Genomic DNA, 20529 nt, shown 5'->3' on the forward strand with positions numbered 1-20529 from the left:
AAAAAGATATGGTAGATGAGATACATCAGGCAAGTTGCGAAATTGGAACCTTCGACCACCAGAATTCCGTCTGCTCCTTCGCCCAGTCGTCCTTGACAAACTTAGCAGCAGGTGCAGTGGGACCCCCAATGAGCTCTTTGTTCCCCTCTCCGAAGATCAGGACTTGTGCATCGCTGGGCTCATATGGCTTCCATTCTGGCCGATGACTATAACGACCCGAGATAGCATTCGGATCACCCGTCGTGATGAAGCTAGTCACATACGCATGAAGCGTACCAGACAATTCTTTCTGCGACTCTGACAAGCCTGTGATAGCACTATTATATGTCTCATAGAACATGTTATCACCATGGTTTGCCCGACCAACAACAGTTCTAGGAAGTGCCCAATTGTATAGAAAGACTGGTGAACCTTGAGACGAGGCAAATTGCGCCGTTTGACGCACGGGTGCAACGTAAGCATAATGACCATATGCAGCCTCGATTCGCTTGTATTGTGGTCCAAGGCCATGCCCGGCTCTGGTTTCCTTATATGGTGAGCTGGCGTCAGAGGCTGGATCAGGATACAAGTGGTCGATTGTGTCCAAATCAGTTGACGATAGCTCTGGGAGGAGATTCTTCCAGAAATCTCGGAATTGAGCTGGGCTTGACATTTTCTTATCCACGTAAAATGTTCCCTCGTTGCTGTTGTATCCAGTCATAATTGGCACCTTGTTCCATAAACCGGAGTTCCAGGCATCCAATGGCTTTCGGGAAATGAGGTCGTCATCAATCACAGGCTGAAAAGCCCATCGTAGCGACGGGTTGTACTTATCGAATACTTTCGTTTGCGCATCTGTGATGATCGAACTGGGAAGGGACCGTAGAAAGGGGAAAATATCGTTTTCAGGCATGTCAGATGGGCAGCCGACTTCTTTGAGGAAATCCTGGAATTGACTCTCATGAACTGTCGCGTTATAAGGACGGACGGCACGAGATGTCGGTGAGCCAGATTCTATGATGGCGCGATGAAACAAAGGTGACGATTGCTGGCTATGGTTCAAAATATGATGGCCGATCTGAGCTTCTGTTAGCTTCTATTATCCTAATACATTCCTCGTTGATGAATCATGCGAGCATCTCACCGAGTGTCCTCCTGCTGATAGACCGAACAACGTGATATTCTCAGCATTGCCTCCAAACTTCACAATATTCTCATGTACCCATTGAAACAAGTGCACCTGATCACGAAGTCCAAGATTGAGAACTCCTTCTTTCTTGGAGAGGGTGGAGGGCAAAAACCCCAGAGCGCCAACGCGATAGCCGAAGCTCACCCCAATGAAAGGCGCTTCAGACCAAGCGACCATAGACGCAGTGTTGTGCATCGAAGCCGACCCACGATTGAAAGCACCGCCATGGAGATAAATTGCCACGGGTAGCCTATCCGATTCAGTAGTTCCAGCAGGCCGAAAGATGTTGGCAGTCAAACAATCCTCACTTTGATCGAGTTTTGGGCCACTGGTAATCAATGCCTTGCCTGGAGCTGCGGGACCGAATTTCGATGCATCAAATGTATTAGTGGAGTTGTAGACCTTCTCTGCTGGTTTGAATCGTCTTTCGCCAGTGGGTGGAAGAGCGTAGGGAACTCCCAGGAACGCGTCCACGGGCTGTGGGGTTGTCTCCTCCTGTCGAGTTCCAATGAATTGACCTTGTGGGAGAGATACAGTAGGGGCGCTAGGGTCTGCCATTGTTATTAGACTGGGTGCTTTCCTTTTCAAGTGTTTCAAGCCTTCAATGATGCTGGGATGTTTCTTTACATACCAAAAGTGCGCAGTTCTCTCCGGTGCTCGAAAGCAGCCGTGCGGGGGGATTCGATAGGAAGTGGAGACACGGGTTAGTTATCGTAAGAGAATAGGTAGATAGCCTAAGATAGGCACATACGCTTTTTTTTTATCACTTTATCTTGTAGAGATAATGAGCTTTCGGACACAGTCCGAAGGCATGTAAATAGACGCTCCGCATTAATTGTCTAGTTTGGGAAGTCGGGGTTGGGGATGAAAGATAGCGGACACACGCCGATTCCTTTCATAAAGAAGCTCATATTTTCTCTCTTCCTTGGATTTGGGTTCATAATCCATTACAAGGGGTCAGCCATGAAAGAAAAAATCAAAGCAGGGTCTATCACGCAAACTGACGAAAAAGACGTGCAAGTCGGAATCATCTCCGATCTCGATGAGGGCGAGGTCTTCATCCACCAACATGGCTACACCAACGAAGCCGTCCAAGCCCTTTTGGACGATGAATCACGCAATAAGACTCTAGTTCGCAGGGTGGATCTTGTGATTCTACCTCTACTTGCAGGCACATACACTTTGCAATACATAGACAAGTCGGCTTTAGGCTACTCCGCCGTCTTTGATCTACTATCCTCGACCCACATGACAAGCAGCGAGTACAGCTGGCTAGCAAGTATCTTCTATTTCGCCTACCTCATTGCTGAGTATCCTTGGAATATTCTCGCACAGAAAACAAGGCTGGGCAAAGTCGTCTCTGGAAATGTTATTGCATGGGGTGCCATGCTTATGATTACCGCCGCTTCCACCTCATTCACTGGAATGGCCATTTGCCGTTTTCTCCTGGGTATATTCGAAGCACCCATTACACCCTGTTTCATGATGATTGTTGGTATGTGGTATACACGCTGTCAACAGCCCTTCCGCGCTGGCGTCTTCTACAGTTGCAACGGCCTGGGGGCCGTGGTCGGAGGAGTGTTGACATATGGAATCGGTCAAATCAAAACCATCGCTGTCTGGCGAGCTATTTACCTCATACTCGGTGGAACTACCGTTTGTTGGGGTATTCTGATGTATGTTTTCCTTCCTGACGACATTATCTCTGCGAAACGTTTCAGTATCGAAGACAAGGCACTTTTAATTGGCCGCAGTCGACTTGGTCGAACGGGAGTTATCAACCACAAGATCAAATGGTACCAAATTAGAGAAGCATTGATCGATCCACAAGTCTGGATTTTATTCCTCTTCACGCTATTGAACGAGATTATCAACGGTGGCATTGCAAACTTCAGCAAACTTATCATCAAAGGCCTCACCGATGACGCCCTCACTACAGTCGCACTGGCTATTCCGATGGGTGGATTCCAAATCTTCTATATCTTAAGTGGAACATTCCTCGCATCACGCTTTCGTAACATCCGCACAATCGTCATGTTTATATATCTACTTCCCACGATAATTGGCACATGTTTGTTGTGGAAGATGAATCATGAGACTCACAAGGTGGGTGTTCTGTTTGGTTACTATATCTGTGGGGCATACGTCTGCTCTCTAGTGCTGGCACTGCAGATGCCTGCCACTAACTTGGGAGGATATACCAAACGCAGTACTGGTGTTGCCTTGGTATTCCTAGCTTACTGCGCGGGCAATATTATCGGTCCCCATGCTTTCTTAGCCAAAGAAGCACCCATCTACCAAACTGGCTGCAAGTTGATTATTTCATGCGCAGCTGCTCAGGCGATTCTGGCTCTCTGCCTTCGGGTGCTTTTTATTTCTCGGAACAAGAAGCGAGATCGAGATACGACAGCTCGCAATGAAATAGCCATGGGAGTGTCGCAGGTGGATGCTCAAGCTGACTTGACTGATTTTGAGGTAAGGTCTTCACATGATCTTCTTGACATGGTGCAAGCTAACCTTTTTGCTAGAACCCAAACTTTCGCTATGTGTTTTGAAAACAATGACCATGATTGCAATGTACGCCTGTTGCACAGAATTTTCTCTAGATCATACTCAAGTGCTTATTAAGTAATGAACCGAGGGGATTTTTATCAAATCCTCGCATGGAGGATGAAGGTTTTGAAGCTTTTCTTCTAGGTACCTATCGATACATGTATTCCTGCACATGCGTGTGACTTGCGTAAAGTTCGAATCCAAGATCACGATCGCTTCCAAATGGATGGAGCCAACAGGCAGGGGCCAAATACGCATCAACGCCCAAGCTCGCGGAAAATTGCGCATGCGGCACATGTGACAGGTCTCGTACGATCTCCTCAATTCGGAAGAACCTTGGGTGGGACCTTGCAAAGTTGAAATATTCCTTCAAAAGACACGTTTCATCGTCAGCCATGTAACTACGAAAGATTGGTGGGGTAGGTAAATCCAAATGGGTATGAATGAATTACGGACGATAGACACCAAGAGTGGAATTTCGAGTGTAGCTGAAAGAACAAAAGAAACCGTGGCTGTTATTGAAGGAAAAATGAGAAAAAAAAAAGTATTGTACATCGGGATGGAAGGATGGACAAGGCTTTAAACAAAATTCTAAGGGTTATCTCTATTATCCTCCTGCGTCAACAACGTAAGAGTCCTCTATTTTCCGATCTCAACACCACCAGTGGCACCGAGAACACGCTTGATGTCACCGTAGATGGCGAACTGACCAGCAGTGATGGAACCGACCATGACGAGACGGGCACCAATACCGGAGTAAGAGCCACGGATACCGAGCTCCTTGGCGATCTTCACGAGACGAGAGACGGTACCCTCACCAGCAAGACCGGGGGTCTTGTTGATCTTGGAGAGCATGGTGTCAGCGGGCTGGGAAACAGCGGCGGCGGCAAGACCGGCGATAAGACCGGAACCAAGGTTGATACCAGTCTTGGTACCGTTGGAGAGCTTGTCCTTGTCACCGAAGGACTTGTAGATGGCCTCGGAGACCTTCTCGAAGACAACGAACTTGGCCATAGTGTAAGGAACCCTAGTGAGAAAGGTTGTGTTAGAAGATTATGCAGTGCAGGTAGAGGGCGCATGGCGCAATGTGCAAAGAGACTATCCACTTACTGCTTGAACAGAATGGGTCCGAATCCGGAGTAGAAAGCACCGACACCCTCCTCCTTGAGGATCTTGGAGAAACCGCTCATAAGACCGGAGGCGAAGTTGGGGTTGGAGACCAGACGAATACGGGTAGCCTCAAGGGGGCAGAGACCGATGTCAGCGACGAACTCGGCGGCGGCGGAGGAAGCGAGGTAGACAGCGGTGCGGTTGTTGGTAGCAGACTCGAGTCCGAGGTAGTTGACGGACTGCTGCTTGAAGAACTCGTAACCACCGAACTTCAGGGCACCCTGGATGAAGTAACCGGCAGCGGTAGGTCCGAAACCAGTGAGGAGAGCACCGGCACCCTCGCTCTGGATGACCTGCTTGAAACCACCGATCATACCACGGTTGTAGGTAGCAGGGTCAAGCTGGATGCGGGTCTTGACGCTATAGATTGATGCGCCGTCAGCGGAGTACTCAATGGAGATGGGCGCGAATCTGGGGACGGTTCGACCTACACATCAAGGGGAGTAGCAGCACCGTGGGTGATGGCACAGCACATCGCGCCAGCAAAGGCGAAACGGGAGTACAGGTCGAGGCCGGAGGGGCCAGCGGGAGCCTGGACGGCGACGGGAGCGGAGGCCATTTTGATGTGTGAAAAACCCGAAGGGATATTAAAGGTCCCGAAAGAAAGAGATGGAGAGGAGAAGGGTCAATTGAAGCTTTCCAAAAAGAAGAGGAAAGGAGGAAAAGGATTTGAAAGGGATGGGTCCAAACCCGCAGAAATTTCGGACCAATCCGGCTGCGTCCTCGGCAGGACACGGGGCACCACTTTTATGTCCGGCCTTTCATCGCCCGGTCAACCGGTCAGCTTTATGCTCACAGGATCTATCCAAAAAGTTTTGCATTTGTTTTTTTTTTTGGGGGTGTTGTTGTTGTTGCCTTTTTTGATACACTTCATTTTCTATGTCGAGACTCTTTCTCGCATGAGTTGAAGGATTTGTTTTCGTCAGAGAAGTATACCACACTCGGAGAGAGCCGGTACCAAAAACAAATATGTCCAATGTTATGGTGGTTTGAGTAACATCAAAGTTCTACTCTACGCCTATATAAGGAATCTCCTACGTACAGGGCGCATTCGATCCCATATAAAAAAGACTCTAGGGCCTCTAGTACGTCACGGACGTTCGGGCAACGATCTATATATGGATTCGACGTATTAATTTTTATTTTTATTTTTATATTTATTTTTTGGGGTTTACACCCGTTGTACAATAAAATAGCTCGTTCTGAATCTTCAATGTTGGGTTCCACCTTAAAATAAAATTTGTAAGGATAGTTGAACCTCGTTAAACCTGTGTGTTCAATGTTGTTCCTTCCACCGAAAATTTGGAATGATAGTTGTTCGAACCCCTTGAACCCGTCTGTTGTTCGTTCCACCGAAACACCGAAAAATTGGAAGAATAATTGAACCCATTGAATCCCGTCATTCATGTGTCCTGTTCATTGTAAAAACATCTGTTCTCATGTCAGCAGTGCAAATGAAAGAGTCCACGGGAATACACACCGCTAGAGGTCATCGATGTTACTGCCGGTGGTCATAGCATCGACCAAATGGTTAGTCACACCACGGTGACGGTGTCGACCCCCTTTGTGAGCCCCTCGGATCCCCCGACTGCCATACCCACCCCCTCCACGACCCCGTCCACGACCACCCCCCACTCCCCGGCCACCATCGCCGTGCAAGAAATGCCATAGGCAGGAAGAATAAAAGGAGCAGAAGTAAGAACAGCGCGGTGTTTTTCCAGCCCAAATACTAGATCAAGGTTTCGAGGCCCTGCAGTAGGTCTTCGGCAGGGGAGGGGGGAATGCTCAGCGACAGGATCAATTGGGGGCTTGCTCAGCGTGCGCGGAGGGGAGGTCTGGTTTGATCGGGGTATGGCGGCCGATAGAGGCAACCCCTAGGTCACATCCTGTGCAATATCAACTTTCCGACCAGCAGAAAGTAAATTACGAGTAATTCCAAATTCATATTAGTTTTTGAACTCCATTCAAAATGTTCAGCGCTGTATTATACATTAAATCCTTGAACGCTAATGCTATATTATATGACTTCTCTTTCTGTAGGGAAATTATCACAACAACTGGCAAGAAAGAGAGGCTGAGATCCTAGTCATATAATCCATTCTTAAGTCTATTCTCAAGACTGTTCTCTTTGAAGTCTATTCTCAAGTCTATTCTCAAGTCTATTCTCAAGTCTATTCTCAAGTCTATTCTCAAGTCTATTCTCAAGTCTATTCTAAAAGTGACCCGTATTTAGATCAAATCCCTTAAGATATTCCTATATATGATAAATATACATAATACAGGCGGGAAACAGGGCGGTGAAGTTAGAAATTGAAATTGGGATGTGAGCTAGGGGTGGCCTCTATCGGCCGCCATAGGATGACAAAATTGTCTCTGTAATGGTTGCCACATGCTGGTAAGTCTAACATTATTTTCGAAGTTTAAATTTTTCTTGTTGTCAACTACTACATGTTTAATTATATATACATTGTAGGATAAAAGATGGTGGTGTGGTGTACATGTATGTATAGCACTTGAGTACTGTAGATATCAATTGATATATATTTGATGGGTGCGGGCCTAAAATCAAACATTGAATGTTCAACGTTTGAAGTGGGGAAATTCATTTGACCGCCTTGTTTTTGACAACGTCCCTCCACCAATCAGACTTGATCTCCACGAACTTGCAGCCGTTGATGTCGCCACTTTTCCCGAGACCGTGATTGATTGGTCAATCGGCAAAATCGGATCAATCCCTTACACATGTGTACATAGTATGTATATGTATATTCAGAAGTTCAGGAACCAACACTAGACCCTTGATATTCAATGTTGATAAAATTTTGAATTATTCTGGATTCAAAATATTTTGATCCTCAATCCCATCTGCTTCCAAGGTCGGCGCAAGGTCTCCACAGATACTTACCAGGTATCGATACTTATAACGATGTTTTCGTTCCTGAAATGAGAGCCGGTATCACAGTGGGTGCTGGGCAACATCTGCCAAAGCCTCACCCACTCCCAGGTTGAGGTATAAAATGTGCTGCTCGAAAGCCGCCGGCGTCTCGAAGTTCTATCGTATACGCCTAGCCAAGAGTAAGACAGTCATCGTATTTTGTACCGAGGGCGCAAGGGGGTCAATGGGCGCCTACTTCGCTGGAATTGTCGTCAACTGCCTCCCCGTATGCTGGCTCTTTCCCTACCGTATGTACCACAGCCAAATTTGTCCTCTTCGGAACCTGGTCTGTAAGCTTCGTAGGACGTTCGTTCAAAATTATGCATATCCTTAATAAATCTCAGAGCTCGCAAGCTGTTTCATGACCAGGTCCTTAAGCTTCGTAAGAGGCTCGTTCAAAACTGTGCATATTGTTGCATGTGCGAGGGAGTTCGTAGACCTAGCAGTTCCGATTTTTTGCACATATGAGCTGAGCGTTCATCTTGCAGCTCTTCAAGGCGTGTAACGCCATGTAGTTACCGTGGGTGCCTTTGTTTTTCAATTCCATTGCATTAATCTCACTATGTTCTGGCCAGTCACGTAAAAGGCATCGGGAATGAGAATTGCCCCATCGTATTGACTGTTCAAAGTTAAGCGGACTGATTTCAGGCAACTCGTTTGGTTTTAAGTGTTGGCTATAGCTATAATTTTTGAGTTCTCTCCAAACTTTGTAGGGAAAGTGAAGTAGAGCAAAAAGAAATCAACAACCTTGGAAATGAGGAAAACCAGCCCTGTCCAAGCCACCAAAGTGAAAGAAAATACTGCGGATTAGTGCTGGGGTAATTGACGTAAAGTCATACCAACTAGTCAATTAAAGAAAAGCGGCAAAATCAATCATGCAAAAGATTCAATGTCTTCCGCGTCGCGTGATTGATGCGACGGATTCGACTATCCTGATCTCTATGGGCTTCCTTCCAAGAGCCATTTCAAATACTTTGAAGCTCTCAGCGTTGTTAAAGAGGGGTCAGGTGACCCTCTCACCATATCCAGTGCTTGCTTTCTCCCTTTTCCCTTCTTCTTCTTCTTCTTCTTCTCTCCACCCCCCCCCCCCCCCCTCCCCAGCCCCGCGAGAGCAAGTTTCCAAGATTGCGCATCAGCAGTTAGCTGAAAATCGAAGTCATCAGGAGCCATTTACCTAGCACCTCTTTGAAGCCCTGTTCCTTGATTTTTTTGTTATGCACATCGTATAACTCTGGTCATGAATTACTGGGATAACGTGGAACGTATACACGTAATGCTTCGAATTTTCGAGCCAGCCCCACCGTCAATAGTGTAGGTATGTATCTCAATGTAACAAGCATGAAAGCAGAGGTTGGTTATACCTTGAATCCAAAACCGTTAGCTTTAGAGCTTAGTATTTTCAACCTTGGATGCTTGCTCCCACTGCTTTGGCTGCATGTGGAAAAGGCAGTTGAGAAATCCTCAGAAAGCCGCAAAAAGCCCTCACTATGAAAAAAGAGTTCATGGAATGGAGGACTATACGCTATCGTAGCATGCAAGACACCATTGGTAGTCTAGCAACAAACCTCGGGGCAGACAGCACTTGAGCCCCTGGAGACGCAGCGACCGGGGCCAACAACAGTACAAGATTGCCAGACAGGAAGAGAGTAGTATGTCAAAATTTGAATAGCTATATGTATACTAGTGACACTTGAAATTCCTAGCACTTGAGTGAATCGCATTTGAAGTATTTTGTTGAAGAATATTCAAAGACGAGGTTTTATAACGTTGAAGTTACCTACTACCCGGAGCGAAAAGACTTGGGCACATACATGGATGTATACGTCAACTGGTCTATGAGAGTCTGGAGAGTCTAGATCTAGTAGACCTGGTCTGCACTAGATTCAATTCTACATAAGGGATTTTCTATTCAATGTTGCAACACCGAGTGATTGGATATACCTAAAATGGGTATTTGTTCATCCTAAGGCAGATCTGTCACTTCTGAAGTGGAAGCTGAGTAAGCGATTCAAAAAAAAAAGAATTGCGGACCAAATGAAATTGGAGTTGCCTTTGACCTTTCCCCAGAACAGAGAACATTTGAACTCTTTTTGCTCTAACACGCCACCCGCAATTGGTGGGTTCGACTGCGTGTGTTCCTAGCCACAGAATGCGGGCCCATCAACTGATGCGCCCACTCCAAAAAGCCCCCAGGCTCCCCCCGGTCCACAGTCCTCCATAGGGTTACCACGGTGCAAAGATCCAGAACTGGATCTGATCTGACACTCCGCAATAAGATGATGCGCAATACCGGTTTATGCAAAAGCGATTCAGGGCAATTCCGCCCATCCTACAAGAAAAACTCTTGATTTTTTCCGACTTACTTTGATCTCGTTCTTCCCCCCTTTATCCCCCTCTTCTCACCAGTGTCACCACCCGTCCTCTCGCGATCCTCGCGATCCGTTGAAATAACCGACCCAGAATCACCCGGGTCATGACGTCAAGCGTGACCGGATATTCCGCCAAAAGGAACTGACTTTGAACGACCCGGGATCAGACCTCAATTCTGTCCCAGGACCGTCCGAGGCTGGTTGTGCCTATTCGGCCGATTGAAGAGTAAGAAAAAAAAAAAGAAACGAGTATGCATTGTTGAAGTGATAAATATCTTCATTTGGCAATTTTTTTTTTCTTCCCTCCGCTTTTCGGACCTTTGTCTTCAACGAGATGGTACATAGCTCTTTTTTTCACCGGGCTAGATCAAGGCCGAGACATCATGAACTTGCGTGATGGACACTTGGTTCCGAGTCGGCGCGTCCAGACACGGAGATGCATCTCTCCTACTGCCCACCACCAAGCTCCCGATTGGTTGGAAAAGTGGTCGGTAGAGTTTTACGTTCCGCTGCTCTCATCGCTCATGGCGGATACGCAAAAATAATAATAGAAGCGGATAGGCGTGTACTTGCCCTGTAGCGGGGCATAAGTGGAGGGGTAAGAGGGGGGCAGAATTGTCTTTGTAGAGGCTCTGATTTGTGTAGCTGGGCCCAGTAGCTTGTTCAAGTATCCAGTTTCCTTTGCCTTGGGGACTCCACGGCTGAAACTGATCAAAAAGTACAACTTACGGATACTCTTGAGGCATTTTTGAATTTTATTTCATGAACAATTTGGGGTAGAAGCGGCGATTCTTGGTCTTTCTGTGCTTTTTTTTCTCTCTTCCAGCGAAAAAAAAAAAGCATATTGAATAACATGTACGGGTGAGTTTGACGTAGATAGCTCTTTAATATGAACAAGTAGATCATCTTATGGAAGCTAAAGAAAATAAAGCCCATGGGCTATGATTCTTGTACCAAAGATTCCATCAACATAGAGATCCATAGTAGCTCATCGCCCCAAATCCTTGGTTTTTTTTTCTCTGGGATACTTTGCCCCTCCCTGAGGTCTCATTTGGTTTTTATTTTATCATTTTACTTATTTTACTTATTTTACTGATTTTACTTATTTTCTTTTTTTTTTCTCCAACTACTTGCCAATTTGGGTGTTTAAAACTGGAGCCCAGAAAATCCCTTATAAATGACTTTGTACCTGCCAACATTACCTTCTTGCGCCATCGTACCCTCGTGTCAACTCATCCGCAAGCCCTCGCATTTGTCCAAAGGCCCCCAGGGTCTGACTGTCCCCTTCTGATTAGGGCAGTTTGAAACTCTTTTTTGGATCTATCTATCCAAGCAGAAAGCGCGCATTTGCATTTGCTTCTCATTTGACGGCTCATTCGGATCACTATCTCCACGAGTTTATTCTCGATTGCCTTTTGTGCCACAAAGAAAATAATCTACTGTGCCTGAATCTTTGCTATCGTTGCACGCGAGCAACTTCTCATCATCATGTCGAATAAACCAATCTATGTGGCCGCCCACCCGCGTGCATGCTCTACTGCCTTTGAGCGGGTATGTCGATATCCTGCACTTCAGATTGATCATTATCATTATTCAAGAGAAAGGAGCTAATCCTAGTCCTCTAGGTCTTCATGACTCAACGTGCCACTATTCAGTGCGTCCACGAGCCATTCGGTGACGCCTGGTACTACGGTCCGGAGCGTCTGGCTGACCGCTTCGAAAATGACGAACAAGGCCGTCTAGACAGTGGATTCAGCGAATCGACATATCGTACTGTGATGGATAGGCTGGAACGTGAAGGCACCGAGGTCCGACCCTTTTTCCTGCGCTGATTTTTTTTTGATTTTTTTTTTGCCCTTATTCTCCTTCTCCTACGGTGCAACGTACACATGTCCCCGTTTATTCGGGTAGGCATGGAGGGGTACCTGCACCAGATGTATCCGTGGGGATGATCTTTACAATCTACATGAACCGAAGACCGAGACCGAGAAATCGGCTCCTCAAATCGTCATGGCTTTACTCGTTTTGATCCCGAGCGGAAACTTACCGTCTTACAGGGAAAACGAGTCTTCATCAAAGATATTGACGCTTACCTGCTCCCGCCAGGTGGCAAGCCAGCAAGCATTGCCCCCTCACTGCGACGCATCAAGCGTGGTGTGGGCACCACCAACGGTGATCATCCCCAGGCCAACGGTGTATCCCACACCAACGGCCACTCTGCCGTCAATGGTACAAATGGTACCTCGAACGGCACGGCGAATGGCGCGATCAACGGCCACGCCAACGGACACGGTGAGACGAACGGTGCCGTGAACGGTAACGAGACAGTTAAGAAGACTCCCTATCCGTATGATACTCCCAAGGAGCCTGGTAACCCCACGGTGATGCCCCGTGAAATCCAAGAGCGCTTCCACTGGGCCTTCCTCATCCGGGACCCGCATCACAGTATCCCCTCATACTACCGGTGCACGATCCCGCCCCTGGACAAGCTGACAGGCTTCCACAACTTTGACCCCAAGGAAGCCGGGTACAACGAGCTGCGTCGTCACTTTGAGTATCTGCGCCGAGAGGGACTAGTTGGTCCTCGTGTCGCTATGCGGCCGGATCTTTCGCCTGAGGCTGGTTCCGAGGCGGATATGGAGACTGTCCATGAGATCTGTGTGGTTGATGCAGATGATATGCTCGATGCGCCGGCGCCGACTATTGAAGCCTTCTGTCGTAGTACTGGTGTTCCGTATACGCCTTCCATGCTGGAGTGGGAGACGGAGGAAGACTATGCCTTTGCCTGTGAGGCCTTTGAGAAGTGGCGTGGGTTCCATAATGATGCCATCGAGTCAAAGGGATTGACCGCGAGAGCTCATGTAAGCTTGCCACCGGGAGAGACAGGAGGGTGGAAGAATGAGAAATTTGGCTAACATGTTCGGTAGAAACATGCCCCCAAGACCGAGGAGCAGTGGGATGCTGAGTGGTTGAAGAAGTATGGCCCCGAGGGTGCCGCTCTCATCCGTACAACTGTCGACCAGACTATCGACGACTACCTGTACCTGAAGCAGTTTGCCATGAAGGTCTAACTGTCAGATAAGGGGGCAGCGGAAGAGTCAAAAGTGCTCCAGGTCCTCTCACATCTGAATCCGCCCCATATGGATATGGACCAGTATACGACGAGTATTGACAGTGTAAGGAAGAGAAACAAAGAATGAATGAAAACCAAGAAAAAAGAAAAAAAGGGAAACTGGGAGGAAAGACGGGGGGATCCCCCAAGTTTTGAGCTGCATTAATGAACCCCACGAATCTTGCTTTATCAGTTATGTACTGTTACCCTCTTACGATGAGAACTATTTAGTTTCAATCACGCCATCTCCACCCGTCTTTCGTGAACACCCCGGAGACGGAGCTGGGATTGGTGGACGCCGCGATGATCTTGCATCTTTGTGTTTCATTTTTCCTTTTTGTCCTACACCGACTTTGTATGTCCAGTGTTTTGTGCTCGGATCCTACGACTTGCTTGTACCCTCTTAGATTTGAGTGTAGGGAGATTGAATATTGATTTCTGGCTCGGAATTGCTCTACAGTAGTGGGGAATAGACCAAACAAGCACGAATAGTATAGACCTCTCAACCTTTCTAAAGAAAAGGCACGAGAGCAGTGTGATGGATGCCAAGTGGTGCCTGGCCCTGAGGTCCTGTGAAGCTATCCCCGGACTGCGATCAGGTCCACAGGATCACTCTGCGGGGCAAGTCGAGGCCAATAGGACATGTTATCCGCTTGGAAAATTAACCAGTAAGAAGCGGCAATCTGTCCCTACAATGTGGCTTTGGAATTAACCGATCTCTCACTTGACTGGTAAGAAGAAGTACCATTGAGTAGTACCTACTAGTACTGCATCTAGTATTTGGCTTAGGCCTGCACAAGACACAAGTTCAACGATTCCATTCAACGACTATGGATCAAATCCTTCATGCATCGATGACAACCATCAAAAGTTGAAATCCGGGCTTATAATTCTTCCGTGCTCACACATCTAGCGCCATAAATAAGGACTCGCTCCTGCAAAGGCAAGCCACAAAAGAAGAAAAAGAAAAAGAAAAAAAAAAAAAAAAAACCAAGACATCAAATGGTAAAGCTTAGGTAAATCTTCCCAAAATACATAAATCAGGCGTACAGAGTAGAGCTTCTCACACAGCGCTGTATCCGCCCCTCGACCCTCCACTCCCTTGTAGTGTGTTGAGCACACGGCGAACCCAGTCTTGGAAGATATAGGGGATGTCACGGAGGTTATCGCCGTGCGGCAAGAGGTCCCAGCCACGAGCACCGTGGCGGTTGTAGTTGAGCCATGAGCCGAAGATGAGGTAGGCAGCGACGGAAAGGAAGATACTGGCAGAGACAATCAGTAAGGTGGATGATCTTGCAAACCAGCAAAGAGAGGGAAATGAAACTCACATGATGATCAGCCAAGTAAAGAAACCCCAGTGCTTGGAGCTATCTCCTGAATTACCACCCTCATAGTTGTCGCACGCATATCTCGTACGCCAATTCAATCGCAAGATATACGTGTCGTCGTCATTGGGAGCCATGCTCTTGAACTGAAGACTCGGTTCCTGGACCACCTCGCCATCTCGTCGACGTTTCTCCGCACCCTCGTCCTCGGTGTTTGCCAGTCCCTCTAATCCAGATCGGGAGGGATCGCACTGGAAATCGATCACGGCGGCCGCGGTTTTCTTCTTCGCGTCCGCTTTGTCCTTGTATTCACCACCGGCCATCTTGATGCGCACACCTTCTAGTTCCTCATCGATCTCGTTCAATCGAGTCACTTCGGGATCCTTGACGCCTTCGCCCAGGTGATCGAGGCCGGCGAGGGAGTAAGCCCAATGTGAACCGCCGCCGTCTTCGGTGGTTGTCGTTACGAATCCGCAAACTAGGAGGATAAAGTTAGTTCATGAATCTAGAAGGCTAGTACGTCCCACGCGAAGAGGAGTAAGATTCCTGTTTTGGGCTCCTGGATGCGCAGTTGCCATCCAGCCAGCCATGCCGATCGCGATTATAATTCGAGATAGTCAATGATGGGTTGAAGTCCACGTACTGTTCTTAGTAGTCCCGCATTTCCCCTCAGGACGATTGGCAGCCCCCTTCAAGTTATTGCAGATATTGAGCACATAAGTTGTATTGGTAATCAGGCCTTCCGTTCCGTTACCAGAGGAGTGCGTGATCTCGTGAGTGCCGCGCAGTCCACTCAAATCGTATGTATGCTCCTTCGTCTTAACATCCGCGCAGTCGAAGATATAACCCGATGCGATACTGGGTAATAATGCCGAAAGCAACAGTGACACTCCGGTGGTTTGTACCCGCATAGCGGCGGTCGGGTGGGTGTATGGGGGGATGGGAGCGGGTTGATGGATTCGGGATCCCGGTCGGAGCTCACACGAGCTCGGTAGATTGATTCGTAGTTGGACTCTGTGGGATCTCGTCGTAGAATATGATAACTGAAGCGTGGAAATGAGTGACCGGTCGGAAGGAGGTGGTTGTGGTTGGTGACAGGCTATGTGTCAAGTTGGAGACGATGGCTGAGGTTCCTGCGGAGGTGTTTTTCGTTTTCTCCGAGTGTGGCTTGTTACTGGCTGTGCTAGTGACGAGGTATAGACTAGCACAGGCCCGACTTGCCCAACAATAATATTTTCTACCTGAGAATTTGGGACTTTGGATGGAGTATTTCTTCAGATCATGAGATTAGACGGAAGCTTTGAAATCGCATTTTTGATCTTGTTACAGCACCTGAGACTGGTGATGATGTCACCCGACCGGGGAACAGAGCCATTGTCCATGTTACTAGTAGTGTATACTTTGTACGCTGAACTATTTGTTCTAAACCAAGACATAGCACAGCTTAGGAAGCTCTCAAGTGGTACAATGAATATCAGGTCCACCTATTGATCGGGGTTGAACTCCAGATCTCATATCTTCAACCTTGACTATACCAACATTGAACATTGGATTCCCTAGCTCAACTGGTGGGCCATGTAATCAAAATATTGCTTTCTAGGTGCCCTGCTTGAACACTGAAGGGTCCTTTTCAGCTGGACATGTAATTGACAAGATTTCCTCTCATCTCGCTAGATATCAGAGTATCATTTGACTTATTCTCAGAAATCAACATCAAAGTAGAAAAGCTCCCGGGGCCCACACATGTGCGCACGGACCAAGCATCAAATCCAATCTCGCAACCAAAACCTCCTAAACATAACCCAACAAACCCATTTCCTCACTGCCCAGATCTATTCTGCTAAGTCAAAATTACACACCACAATGGTTCAGCCACGTATGGTAAGCTATATATCCCCCAGCTCCCGTGTCGGGGGGACTAGGGGTGCAAATTTGTTCACCTACCCCTCCATCCCACCTTGAGCCTTGGCATGAAAGACGGGGAACGGAATCATGAGGGCCACAATGAGGAAATCCAGAAGGGAATATCGAATGAACTAATGCCATTTTAACTGTACAGCTTTCAAGAGACGAAGAGGGCGCCGCTGGTGGCGAGGAGAACGAGGTCCGCCGTGAGGATCAGGAGAAGATTAATCGGTTTAGCCGGTTGCATCAGCGAGAAACTGTTTTGGAGGATCAGTTGAAGGCCAAGCAGGTATGTTTCTTGGGTAGTAGTTTATGTTTTGAAGCTTTTGCCTATTCTGCTATTTGGATATTTTGACGCAAAGGGGTTGTAATTGACAATCATATAGAAGGATAAGGAGGACCTGGAAGAAGTTTCCATGGAATTGGAGTTGGCTGATGAAGATGATCTTGTCCCGTAAGTATCATCGAATTTTCACATTCATTCCCTCGATACTTTTCTTCATTGAACCTTTCTGATATCCTATAGATACAAAATCGGCGACTCATTCTTCCAGCTTCCCCTGGCAGAGGCGCAGGCTATGTTGACCACATCCACGGAGCAGATTGATACAGACGTGTCCAAGCTAGAAGATTCCATTAGTGAGCTTCGTGAGGAACTGCAGCAGCTGAAGGTCTCGCTGTATGCCCGATTTGGTCGGAGTATCAACCTGGAGACCTGATAATGGCCATGATGACTATGACTTTCTTTTCCACTGTCCTATTTCAAATAGAAATTAAGGACTCAAATATCAATGTAACAAAATTGGAACAAAAACAGTTCTATTATCACCAAATCCCCCAAGTCCTGCATCTCAACTCGTACTAGGCCTTCTCGCAGAAAAAAAAAAAAAATTTGAACGGAGAAGCATTACTCGGACACTGCCAATCTGTCGACCACAGCTCGTAAATATCATTCAAGTCAAAAATAAAAGAGGTATCTAAGAGGGCCAGGGTAAGATGTGAAAAAAAGAAGAAAAAAACATGATAGGCAATCCGCCAAAGGATATATATCACCAATCAAAAAGAACAGAGTAATAAATCCAAAAAAGCACGCTGTTTCAGGTATGTAGAGAGAGGGAAAGGATTCGGCAGGAATCAAACAACGCCCGTTCTCCAGTGCAGTGCTGCCCAGTCAGTTGTAAACAAGGGTCATCCCGGAATAAGAATAAAATTGAAAAATCGTCCGCAACATTTGTCTCTTTTTCTTCACCAGGGAGGAATTATATTTACGACTCCCATGTGTCGCGTCCGAACTTTTCAGTCATGTGTTTTTGTGTTGGCGTGGCCTTTACCGGAATTTGGCACGGCAGCGGCCCATAATCTCATTTTGACAGACCAGCTCGGCGCTGAATTCACTGCCATCCAAGGTAAGGTAAATATCAAAGTATACCCGGTAGAAGATACCCTGCGGGGTATCCATGCGCTCAAAGTCGGTTTCCAAGTTCTTGCGCGACAGATCCGAAGTGAGGGTGACAACCTCCTTGATGCCTATATCGAAGGACGTTCAGTATATGATGCACATGGGGGGAAGGGTAAAACTGAAACTTGAAAAAATTAGGAGAAACTTACGAGGATCCTTGGTGTACTCAGGGCAGACATCTTCATCACAGGCGTATAGGACATCCTCGTACATCAGGGTGGCACCCGGGGCCACCTGACGGAAGAAGCTGACCTTCACAGGCTCTCCAATCTTGACACGCTCGCCCTTCTGGACAAAGATCTGGCGAGTGTACTTGCATCGGTCTCGGCCATCTAGACTGGGTACGCGGTACTGCTCTGGATGGTATCCCTCCTTGAAAGGCTGCAGAGTGGCCATGAGGTAGTGTCGACGGGCAACACGGTGGGTGATAACTCGTTCGGTGATACCGGCAGTGACGGCACCCTTGACAATGGCGGCTACGGAGTCCATAGGGCGGACAACCTTGGTCTGGTATTGTGGAGGCACGTGAAGCTTAATTTGCTGGAAGAGGTATTCAGAGGCACCGAAACCACCGACGACCAGAACGTTCTAGGGACAAAGTCAATATGATGTGATCAAGATAAGAATGAAAGCTATCCCTCTTACCTGGAGCAAGCGGTTCTGTGCTTGGATAGCAATGATCTGGTTCCGGACCAGCTCTAGAATGCGATTCACCACAGGCTCGAAGCACTGGAGGATTTCCTCATTGGTGAAAGTCATATAACCCTCCTCAATTCCAGCATCGGGGAAGTCGGCCTCGATACCAACATCCACGGCCCACTTTTGTCCGTTATTACGGAAGTCAGCCTTGATGCGGTTCTCAAAATCCATAATACATTTGGCGTAGACCTTGCCAGCCGTCCGAGAACCATCAGGCAGTTTCATCTTCCGGATCTTGGCTCGCAAGATGTTGCTGAAGTTGCGGTTGAGCGCTGTCGAGCCACAGGAATCTCCTGAACCAGCCGTACATTCCATCACACTGAATGGCTGTTCCTCCTCCACCTCGTACGCGATCAAATCAACGGTTCCACCACCACAATCCACGATCAAGATCGCATCTCCAATTTTCAGATTCAGCAATCCAGTTTTCGCACAAAACAGGGCAGCTGCCTCCGGTTCTGACACCAGCGTCAAACGGTTATCATTCTCATCACGCAGGAAACCAGCCTGGATGGCAGCGGAACGAGTGGCCGCCTTGCCGGCGTCATTCCAGATGGCCGGTACTGTGAGGTAATAGCGGATGTTGCGCTCCTCGCGGGTGAAAACCTCACCAAGAGTCTTTTGTAGTTGAGCGCGCATAGCCTGTCGTAGTTTGAAGAGATAATCGGCGGCGACATCGATTTCGGACTTTCCTGGGGGGAGTGGGGGCAGGTTGATAGGGTCGATATAGGTGTTTCCCGACAGCATCAACTGAAGCTTGAACCACTCTACTTTCTGCACACCTGGTTTGGGGTATCCGGTGGGCGCCAGCGCCTCAGCGATATCTGGACCCCAGCCCACTACCTTTTGGTACTGATCATAGTAGAGAACGGTGGGAATCTGAAAGATGAACCAAAAGGTTAGAGAGGAACCTGATAAGCGATAGGCGTTACTATGGTATACTACTCACTTTTTGTTTGGTATGGGTTCCAGCACCAGGCCACTCTGTGATGATATCCTCCCTGGCCTCGTTGTTGGTTGCAAAGGCGAATGCGACACCGGAGAAAGTGGTACCAAAATCGATACCGACGATAAGCTGGGCCTTGCTGCGATCTCCACTTGAGGCCTCGGCGGCGGGGTTGCGTCCCGCGTACTGCTGAGGGAGACCCGCGGGAGCACCATGTCCCAACTGTTGTGGCTGCATACCGTAACCCGGTGGCGCATTCATTTGTTGTGGGATAGATTGTCCGTATTGATTCATGGCGGAAGGGTTAAGAGGGGCGGGATGTTGGACGAGTTGTTGACCGGGAGCCAAGGGGCTTGTTGGGCGGTTACTGTTATTAACCGAGTAACTTGGCGGTCGACCCGTGCTCATAGCCTGCGGGAGACTTGTAGTAGATGAACTGCGATTTGAAGGTGGTGAAGTGGGTGAAGTTCCGTTGGAGGGGGGGACGATGGGGTTGGCGTTTGGGGTAGATAACGGAGCGGAGTTGTGCTTGTCTTTACGTCTGGGAAAGCCGAACGACTTGAATCGGGCGCTCATCAGGTCGGGCATATGCGGCAGCCGCTTAGGGGGGGAGGGGGGGTTGGGGGTGGATAAAAGGGAAGAAAGAAAAGAGATTGGGGGTGGGAGGGGAGGGGGCAGGTGCAAGGCTGAATCTCGAATACGAGTTTAAAACAAACGGTGTGGAGCGATTTCTCTAAAGTTCCTCTCTTCACCTGTCAGCCCAGGAAAAGGGATCGGGTAGAGAGAAAAAAAGGAAAAGAAAAAGAAAAAGAACGAAAAGAGAAAGACAAGGGTTACGAGAAAGAGACCTTGATTGGGGTTGGGATCGACCTGAGGCTGAGAAGGGGA

General features: G+C 47.9%; 8 protein-coding genes across 8 annotated transcripts; 3 read left to right on the plus strand and 5 right to left on the minus strand.

Moving 5' to 3' along the window:
* Window positions 1-25: 25 nt before the first annotated feature.
* On the minus strand, window positions 26-1726 carry N7466_001266 (putative extracellular lipase; the record flags this gene model as incomplete). Its single annotated transcript, XM_057160664.1, has 2 exons — window positions 26-1057; window positions 1124-1726. 2 exons carry the CDS (start codon window positions 1724-1726, stop codon window positions 26-28), a joined length of 1635 nt encoding a protein of 544 aa, XP_057026912.1.
* A 405-nt stretch (window positions 1727-2131) lies between these two features.
* Window positions 2132-3723, plus strand: N7466_001267 (putative MFS transporter; the record flags this gene model as incomplete). Its single annotated transcript, XM_057160665.1, has 2 exons — window positions 2132-3643; window positions 3697-3723. 2 exons carry the CDS (start codon window positions 2132-2134, stop codon window positions 3721-3723), a joined length of 1539 nt encoding a protein of 512 aa, XP_057026913.1.
* Window positions 3724-4360: 637 nt separating this feature from the next.
* On the minus strand, window positions 4361-5450 carry N7466_001268 (putative mitochondrial phosphate carrier protein (Mir1); the record flags this gene model as incomplete). The annotated part of the gene is made up of 3 exons (XM_057160666.1): window positions 4361-4748; window positions 4832-5251; window positions 5323-5450. 3 exons carry the CDS (start codon window positions 5448-5450, stop codon window positions 4361-4363), a joined length of 936 nt encoding a protein of 311 aa, XP_057026914.1.
* Window positions 5451-10694: 5244 nt separating this feature from the next.
* On the minus strand, window positions 10695-10941 carry N7466_001269 (uncharacterized protein; the record flags this gene model as incomplete). Its single annotated transcript, XM_057160667.1, has 2 exons — window positions 10695-10902; window positions 10925-10941. 2 exons carry the CDS (start codon window positions 10939-10941, stop codon window positions 10695-10697), a joined length of 225 nt encoding a protein of 74 aa, XP_057026915.1.
* Window positions 10942-11683: 742 nt separating this feature from the next.
* N7466_001270 (uncharacterized protein) lies at window positions 11684-13266 on the plus strand (the record flags this gene model as incomplete). Its single annotated transcript, XM_057160668.1, has 4 exons — window positions 11684-11746; window positions 11821-12003; window positions 12253-13056; window positions 13123-13266. 4 exons carry the CDS (start codon window positions 11684-11686, stop codon window positions 13264-13266), a joined length of 1194 nt encoding a protein of 397 aa, XP_057026916.1.
* Window positions 13267-14370: 1104 nt separating this feature from the next.
* Window positions 14371-15543, minus strand: N7466_001271 (autophagy-related protein 27; the record flags this gene model as incomplete). The annotated part of the gene is made up of 3 exons (XM_057160669.1): window positions 14371-14569; window positions 14636-15110; window positions 15276-15543. 3 exons carry the CDS (start codon window positions 15541-15543, stop codon window positions 14371-14373), a joined length of 942 nt encoding a protein of 313 aa, XP_057026917.1.
* A 952-nt stretch (window positions 15544-16495) lies between these two features.
* On the plus strand, window positions 16496-17256 carry N7466_001272 (tubulin-binding prefolding complex subunit GIM3; the record flags this gene model as incomplete). The annotated part of the gene is made up of 4 exons (XM_057160670.1): window positions 16496-16513; window positions 16692-16826; window positions 16924-16991; window positions 17064-17256. The coding sequence occupies 4 exons, from the start codon at window positions 16496-16498 to the stop codon at window positions 17254-17256; spliced, it is 414 nt and encodes a 137-aa protein (XP_057026918.1).
* A 608-nt stretch (window positions 17257-17864) lies between these two features.
* Window positions 17865-20217, minus strand: N7466_001273 (Hsp70 family protein; the record flags this gene model as incomplete). Its single annotated transcript, XM_057160671.1, has 4 exons — window positions 17865-18064; window positions 18146-18584; window positions 18642-19574; window positions 19645-20217. The coding sequence occupies 4 exons, from the start codon at window positions 20215-20217 to the stop codon at window positions 17865-17867; spliced, it is 2145 nt and encodes a 714-aa protein (XP_057026919.1).
* Window positions 20218-20529: the final 312 nt, after the last annotated feature.

Source organism: Penicillium verhagenii (assembly GCF_028828195.1).
Source record: "Penicillium verhagenii strain IBT 33310 chromosome Unknown utg000002l_segment0_segment0, whole genome shotgun sequence".
Classification (NCBI taxonomy): domain Eukaryota; kingdom Fungi; phylum Ascomycota; class Eurotiomycetes; order Eurotiales; family Aspergillaceae; genus Penicillium; species Penicillium verhagenii.